Raw genomic sequence first — 8,526 nt, 5'->3', positions numbered from 1 at the left:
TTCAAATAATATGCGAAGTAAATATTACCGGACTTGTTCCTTATTAATACTTGAGGTTTCTCTTTTGTTATATCTAAACGGTCTAAAGCCTATTCGTGTTATCTTGTAAAAAAATTTAAGTACAAATATACAATCATACGCATAATACAGTCATACATAATAATAATTTATGCAACAACATTAAAAGTAGATATTACGAGATTCAGTATTACAATAGAAGCATAGAAACATAACTCTTTATCTATCTCTCGTACAATTTTGCGTATTACTGTAAAGGGCGTTGTGCCTGTTACGTTTCACCGTTAAGTTCCATCTGTATTTACTGTAGCAATACAAAATTAGTCAAATAAACCAACCATTATAACAGCACATAATTAAATTTACGGTTCAACCAGTTTTATTATAGAATAACACTGAGAGACGAAAGTCGCGAAACAGCACTGTTTGCAAAGAAGTAGTATGAATTATATTACAATACTTTACACACCCCAGAAATAGAGAGCATTAGACTGCGAATAGAACAAAATGTTTAATAACACTTCGCTTAATAAAATATAGTACATTTCGTTTGGTTTGCCTTTAGAATGTGTATTATTCATCATTTATGGACACGAGTAGCTAGGTATTTGTGTTATTCTACAATAAGTGATTCGCTTATTATTAATAAGGCAGTAAAAGTCTTTCTGTGTATCACATTTTTTAATGATAGATAAATTCAACAGTTTCTAAGTCTTTCAAGGCTATTCTACGTTTATAACAACAGCGTGCCTATTACTCGACTCTTGGAGTCGACAGTTGAAATACATGCGTAACGGCATATAACCGAAAGAGTACTGGAAATATAGTTCGACTAACGCAAGAGCATTACGCTGTGTTCCTAACAAACACTTAAGGATGTATCAGTATGATATGATGAAACAGAATATAAATCATAACACGCACATAATGATTCTAAGTTTTGCTTCCTTCATATTTATAAAAAATTGTATATATTTTCGAATTCCATGAAGATTTCACAATATCTTTAATATATCATTATACGATCATATAAATGTATTAATTTTTGTTTATTGGATTAAAAATAACACTTACACCTTCATAGATACTATGAAGTATGCTATTTCATATATCAAATATAATATCTGAAATAATCTAAGCTTATACTTGTCAATGCAGTGACTACTGATCTGTATATCGGTAACGTATAGCGACGGTCTACCTTTAATGTGTATTTTACATGCTATTTATTAAAACATAAAGTAAGTGTACGTACGATAATAGCTAATTGAGAAACACCTTAATTAAATATCATGTAAAATACAGAAAAAGAAATTTCATAAGAATCTTCTCCTTTAATCATATAATAAAAAAAAAATCCTATAAAAGAGTAGAATAAATCGTTATCACAATTTACCGAAACTCGCGATGTATACCACTTTAAAAACTGAGCTCTTAGCGATAACAGATACGTTTCGTTATAAAATAATAAATTTATACTGTGTGCCTTGCACTCTGAATGTAGAAACTCGCGTTTGTTATTTTGTCATTCCCAAATGATACAGTAAAACTATACTGTGAAAGTGTAGTGTACAGTAAAAAATATATTTCAATAAAATCACTCTCTTGTCACTATAGGTCATATTATACAGCATATTCAGTGCCTTAATAATATTAACTCAATTTACAGGATATACATCTTATTCCTCATTCTGCACACGCTTATTAACAATTAGCCTTATTTACAATTGATCGATCCATTTATACAGAACTTTTTCTCTAGAACAATAAATATACTTAGGTTTACAAAAGATGACTTTGGGATTATCAATGATTCTTATTTATTAAATGAGTGACTGATGTAAATTATTTACAAATACTTCAACACAACAAATGATTTAATATAATCACATGTAATCAACTATCTACTATGATGCTTAACAATAAATAATTAGATACAATCATACATACAGTATTTTGAAATTTCGATATTGTCTTCTATAATTCTTATTTTTTTTTTCTTTTTATGCTAAGTCACACTCCAAATAAAAACAGATATTTCACTACACGAGCGCAATCTTTAATAGAATGCAACTTCTAATGCATTTTTTATCTTCCTATGCTGACAATAAAATAGGAGGTAAGATGAACAGCTATGCACTCTTCATATAAATATGGAATCAGGAGAACACACGATTACTTTATTCCTAAACAAAAAAAAAACCAACAGATCACGTTTATCGTCTCCTAACAGAGATTAATGTTTCACGTAAATCTATCGGGAGAAACTAAAAGTATTTGAAGTTACACAACATCTATATTCTACTGCTAAAACGTAAGAATAATTTCACATTTTTTTTATAGCGGTTTAAAAGAATCCGTTATCTAATTCTCTTAAATTTTGCATCACGACGAGTCGTTTTATTTATTTCTCAATTCCTTTCGAGATCATTAATATTCCTGCACAGTGATCCATAAACTATAATGTAGTTAAACAATTTTTAGTAGAATGAGAAACTCTCGCAGAGGGATATATCTTGTAGGTGTTTATATTTTTCAGGCATTGAAAGGCAGAATTAAACATATTTGTAATATATCTGAACGTCGTATAAACCTATGCACTATTTACTTCACAAAATAAGAAAGGTGTGGCAGGTTTCGATATCTGTGTATTCTCAGATCGCAGTTCTTTAGTGGTTCGATAGCTCTGTCCATTACGCATTAATATAGCAGATTGGTCTAAATTTAATCGGGACATATAATTAAAATATTTACTTTCACAGCTTTCCGAAGTAGTAATGAATAATCGCGCAAAGCTTTATCTATTCGAAATATTCAACGCATAAAAACAGGGCAAAAAATATGATTAAGCTTATTGAAATATTTGCCGAGTGTTCTAGAGTCTTAAACCCCTGTAATCATTGCACTTTTGATTACGAGTGAATGTACAAACGGTCTCTAACAAATTAACAAAACGAACGGGAAGAGACTCGTTTTTTTTTCCTTTTTACATTATACTTCTAAATAATTACAAATCATGGATGATCACATTAATCATGTTTCAAGAATTCAATATTTTTTCATGCATATTATAAAATAGTAAATACTATGTTGAACTGGAAAATCCAACTAATTCTTTTGATATCGATAATGTAATTGGCAAGTTTCAACAGCTAAGCGCATTAACTGCAATACTATACTGAGTTGTACGTTCCTCATCTGTCGTGTGTCGAAAAAAGTGTCTGCATATGCTTATTACGCTAAACATAAAGTATGTACATTCGTTTAATTTATTATTCCTCCTTTTATGTTTCTAAATATTGAAGATGCCAGCATTTGCTCGTGACGGATAAATCATTAAATGCAATCAACCGAACGAAAGCAAAGAAAATTGACAAAGTACAATCTTAGGTATGTAAGATATTACGATACCAAGCTTATGCGTAAATAGTTTTCTAAGAAATTTGAATACATGAATTTATGTACACTTGATAAAGCGTAACTTTTGTATTATATAGTGTGTTCAGTATTAGTTAAAGGCAAACTGACTTTGTGCTTTACCTTGCGACCCTGCCTTTTAGATGCCTTTCGTGAAACTTTAGACTCTCTAGTATCTTGCACTTGCTTGTTGAGACCCAGTCTAAAACGCACGGGCACCTTTGAATCCAGAGTACTTTCGTCTGTAAATAAATAACAGATCGTTAAAAGTGATATAATAAAAGCAAAGAAAAAGGTGCAAGGAGCATGTATAAAGTGAAGAAGAGAAAAACGTTCGATAGACGTTTTAATACGGACTGTTATATAAAATTGATTTTATTCATAAATAAATAGAATATTCAAACAAGTTTCTATAATAGTCTAAAAATAGTGTACAAACCTTCTGAATCATGTAATTCAGGTATCGATCTATGAAGAACAGTGACTCGTCTAACTTCTTTTTGATTAGCTGTAAAAGAAAAATCAATGAATTTAAAGTGAAAAAGGATCTTGAATGCTATGGTAGGCATTTTGCTAATTTGTTACGATGTTACTTACATTTCTCATCTGCTTTAATTAGATGTCTCTGATTCGCTTTCGCGTTACTCTTGACAACTCTGCGAAAAGAAATAAAGCTATTTAAGTAATCTGTAGAACTCGGTCTTTTTTTTCTATGGAAAAGCCCATTAAAGATACTTACTCATTAACAACACCTTTAAAAGCAGACTGCACCAATCTCGCAGATTGAATCGGCACTGTCCTATTTAATCTTTCCGCTCGTCTTCTACTCAATTCAGTTCTTAAATCACTCTCTTCGTCAACCGTTATGTCCTCGAAAATAGCATCCACGTCCTCGCTCGGCCCATCCGAAATAATATCTTTACGCTTCTTGCACTTCTTATCCTTCCCAATACGTTCGGAGAGCGGAAGCTCATTTTTCAACTTTCCCACCTGATACAATTCCTTGTCGCGCTTTTTCTTCTTCTTCGAGATCCTCTCTTTCTCTACTTTCTGTGGTTCTACGTCGATGCACGAGTTAACGGAGCTCGTAATAGCAGCGGGCGAAGTATTCTCCATACTTTCCTCAAATTCTTCGAACTCGTAATGAGTATCTATACATAAATCTGTATCTTGAATATCATAGTCTTCCGTAACTTTATTAACTTTCCTTGCGTTCCCTGACTGAGGTTCACCGACCTCCACAGATTCCGCCTTCTTATTCGTATTTTCCTTTTTGCTTAATTTAATTTTCTTATTCACATTTATAGGATCTATAGGCTTCGTAGACTCGAACTTCCTACGTCTTGCTTCTAACACAGGATCGCTCATTGTCTCGGGAGTCTCTTTCTCTGACGCAGTGACTTTCTCAATATTCTCCTCTTTTTGTTTCACCTTCACACGATTCGTTTCCGGTGATATTCTACCTTTAACGATCGGAGAAGGTTCTTTAACGTACGACGGGCTACCAGTTCCATCTGGGGTAACGGATCGCGGTCCATGCTTGCGTGGTAATTCCTTCGGCGACCACCTCGGGGATCTCCGCCGTCTGGGAGAAGCACGAGGGGAATTTCTCGGGGACGACCACGGTGATCTACGTGGCGATAATCTCGGTGACCTTGAGCGCGGAGACACTCTTCGCGGCGATAGTTTCGGTGACATTAAACGCGAGGGCCCTCTTCGAGGGGACATCCCGGGGGATTTCGATTTTGGTGAGGGCCTGCGAGACGGCGATATTCTTCTTGGAGATAACTTAGGTGATCTCGATCTTAAAGGTGATCTAGATTGAGGTGATAATCTGAGCGGCGAGAATTTCGGAGAACGTGATCGCGTCAATCTTGGGGACTTGGTTAATGATGATTTAGGTGAACGTACTGGTCTAGGAGATCTGGAATGCGGTGATAGTCTTGGCGACCTTCCTCTCGGGGATAATTTCTTAATAGGTGATCTTCTTGTAGGGGACTTGTTCGGCGACCTTCGCGGGGATATTCGCGGTGATCTGGGTCGTGGCGAAAGCTTAGGTGACCGTGAACGCGGCGAATACCTCACTGGAGACTTCCGAGGCGACCTGTACCTCGTTATCTCTCGCTGAGATTTCTTCGACTGTCTAATAGGAGATCTCCTAGGAGACCTTCTGGGCGATTTTTTCCTTGACCGTGATCGCGGCGACAATGACCTACGCTTCTGTGAAATTCGATTGGTATGCGGTGACATAGACCGTCTTTCATTCTTCAAGCCTGTCACTGTTAAAGCTGGGCTATAGGTCTCTTTCCTACTATTACTATCCTCTGTTCTGTTCTTCTGATTTAGATTTCTGCTCGCGTCATCCTTCTTTATCGGCTCTTTACTCTCCTTCTTGCTATTCTTCTTCTCTTTTCTCTCAGACGGCTTGTCAACGTTCATCTCCCTCTCCATTTCATCCATTAAGCGCTCTAAACTATCCTCCTCCTCGAGATCAGCCATTATAAGAACGTCGTCGTCGTCGTCATTAATATCATCCTGATCTTCTTCAGTCTTCTTCAAGCTTTCTGCAGTCTCCATCTGACTTTCAATCTCCGTGGAAGGTATATCAACTTCCATACCATCTTTCCCGACTGTCTCTGTCTTTATGACTGTGCTCCTTTGATCTTTATTATCTTCGTCCTCCGAACCACTCCCATTGTCTTTGAAACGATGAAACTTTGATACTTCTAAAAATATTACTCTTGTATAACACCTCATAAGTAGGAAGGAGAGATAGAAGCACAGTAAAAGTCCTGGCACTGAATACCTTTGTAACATACGTGAAACATTTTACATACCTGCTGAATAAGATTCAACAGACGGGTCAGTCTTTTCAACCGAGCAAGCGACATCTGTTTGTTGAAGTAGAAAATGTTCGTCTACAGGAACTATCGCTATTAAGTTCGGATTACGTGGACTTTGGTAATATAAATTCTACAAAGAAAACCATGTTCGCTTGTAATACACATCAAAACAAACTATCCGATGTACAACTTCCAATCGAAACCTGCTACAAAGTTTATCGAATGCGTAAAAATAGAAACTTACTCCATTTTGTTGCCGCTGTAATCTGTTATGAAAATATCCTCTTCTCGGAGGACGTTGGCCTCTATATGGTGGGCGAAACGTATGTGTGACTTCTGCAGCTTCCTTACGGACTTGTGGCGGGTACTTTTTTTTATTATGTACAGTGTCTTTCGCTCTTAACGATTGAAGAGCTGCTAATCGTAGTGCTTCTAAATCTTCGTCGTCTTCGTCATCGCTCTTTGTACTTTGTTGTGTAGGTATGACCACCTGAAATGATAAAGTTAATGCGAATCTTCCATAAAGGTTAATGCAACAGTTAGCAAATTGCATCAAGATTATTTTAAAGAAACTACACTTCTTAACTTCATAAAAATGCTCGGAAAAAGCGAGTACGTTAGAGCAATATATGTTTATAATTTCTCACTGCTTTTATAATATATATGTACACGCATCCCCTTGTAAATAAATTGATACTTAAATCGTACGAGAAAAGCATCGCGACGAAATCCGTTTATCGTCAGTGCTTAAACGATTTTGAAAGAATTTTGAGCTGTATTTGTGACAGCATTGTGAGCAGAATTGAAATATAAATTGCACGCAGGAGCGATCATTCAGTAATAAATTGTTTGCTTTTATTAGTTCCTACGTTAAATTCTGTCTCACCTTTTGGCGATAATCCATTTTATCCGGGTTACAATTGTGGAAAAACTTGTAGTTAGCACTAACAACACGAAGGTCCACCAATTGCATTAATAACTTTATACCGATTCCGCGAGAGTACGATTCACCTTAAGAGCAGCCGCAATGTTCATTACTGCTACATTGCAGAAACAAGTGTTTCTTTCGATCAATTTTTTTTGATAATTGTAAATTCCACGGATAAAGTTGCACACTTTGTTACCCCCCACCACATATAAATAAAAATGGCGTAGGCGCTCATAAAATCAAAGGTCTTCGAAGTACAGCATTGTATAAGACGCGCCACCGATCATTAATTCTACGGCTTTCACTTATATCTTCCGACAAAATATATATCCCTACGTCCTCGTGGAAAATAGATTTCTGTTACCTATTACGTTCAAATTAAGTTAACTGATGATGCTATTTCACTTTTTTTTATTGCAAACTCATTATTTATCTTTGATTTACGTTGCAGAGAAAATTATTATAGACTTCAGATACATATAGAGACTTTTTGCACCGTTAGGTTAACAAGAAAATTTCTACGAAACAATTTCATTTTGTTGTATTCCCGTTACCTTGCCATGATGTGAACATAGCTCAACATAGCTTTGGATTCGGAGGGAAATTTAAACTAAAGAAAAGGGGAGGAACTACGCGAAATTAGTTTTTCTTGTAATTTTTATTTATCATTATTGAAGGTATGTAAACGCTCGTTCGAAAACAAATGTTAATTATTTATGTTAACAACCGAAATTGAAGATCTATTCATTCAAATGCGAGAGTCGGCTCTGTAAGGACGTATTAACGAGATTGTACTAAATATATCAATTTATTCAATCTTGAGTATAAGGTTGCTTTTAAATTCTCCCAATTCGCGAGTCTGAGACCAGAGCGCGCATTCATGGAGTAGAGTGCTTCAGCATTCCATGGGCCTCGACCCCATTCCCTAGAATTGGACGCTAGTTTCTGAAGAACCACCCAACAATTTCAAATATTTGGGAAACTTTTATTTAAATAAATAACTTTTATACGAGACAATTTAAAAGAGAGAAGTTTACCTTAGATTAAATATGCATTTCATAACAGAAAGTCTGTAGTCTTTTTTTTACAAATTGTGCATACAAGTATTTATTTGAATAAAAGATTGTTTGGATTTATAAATGCTTGGGGAACATGTAAATTTGCAGCATGTTCCGTTAAGAATCTTTAACTTCCACTCCGCACATCTTTGTAGAAGATTAAAATCTTTCGTGTAGTACGAGACCTAGAAAAATATCACATTGCTATTACGAATACATTCGCAAATACCTCTTCAAATTACCCTGTACATAAGACTATATA

The 8,526-nt window shown here is 35.2% G+C and overlaps 1 protein-coding gene across 3 annotated transcripts; it reads right to left on the bottom strand.

Annotated features, from left to right (window-relative positions):
• Window positions 1-1,048: 1,048 nt before the first annotated feature.
• LOC143371285 (uncharacterized) lies at window positions 1,049-7,431 on the bottom strand. 3 transcript variants are annotated; one of them, XM_076816260.1, is made up of 8 exons: window positions 7,165-7,431; window positions 6,523-6,768; window positions 6,273-6,408; window positions 4,175-6,161; window positions 4,033-4,091; window positions 3,875-3,943; window positions 3,559-3,677; window positions 1,049-3,257 (listed from the first exon to the last, which is right to left on the bottom strand). In XM_076816260.1, the coding sequence occupies exons 1-8, from the start codon at window positions 7,249-7,251 to the stop codon at window positions 3,213-3,215; spliced, it is 2,748 nt and encodes a 915-aa protein (XP_076672375.1). In that variant the 5' UTR covers window positions 7,252-7,431; the 3' UTR covers window positions 1,049-3,212. The 3 variants fall into 3 exon arrangements, with proteins under 3 accessions (XP_076672375.1, XP_076672377.1, XP_076672374.1); XM_076816262.1 differs by having other exon boundaries at window positions 1,049-2,204; XM_076816259.1 differs by having other exon boundaries at window positions 1,049-3,677.
• Between the last annotated feature and the right edge of the window lie 1,095 nt (window positions 7,432-8,526).

Source organism: Andrena cerasifolii, chromosome 7 (genome assembly GCF_050908995.1).
Source record: "Andrena cerasifolii isolate SP2316 chromosome 7, iyAndCera1_principal, whole genome shotgun sequence".
Taxonomy (NCBI): domain Eukaryota; kingdom Metazoa; phylum Arthropoda; class Insecta; order Hymenoptera; family Andrenidae; genus Andrena; species Andrena cerasifolii.
Note: the sequence above shows the minus strand (reverse complement) of the source record. Positions and strands in the feature narration are given on the sequence as shown.

Excerpts from the sequence above, each read along its gene's own strand:
- LOC143371285 (XM_076816259.1), bottom strand. The coding sequence starts at position 7,251 with ATGCAATTGGTGGACCTTCGTGTTGTTAGTGCTAACTACAAGTTTTTC. Across the intron at positions 6,162-6,272 it reads TGTTGAATCTTATTCAGCAG|AAGTATCAAAGTTTCATCGT; the intron begins GTATGTAAAATG and ends TAATATTTTTAG. Across the intron at positions 3,678-3,874 it reads TGAATTACATGATTCAGAAG|ACGAAAGTACTCTGGATTCA; the intron begins GTTTGTACACTA and ends ATTTATTTACAG.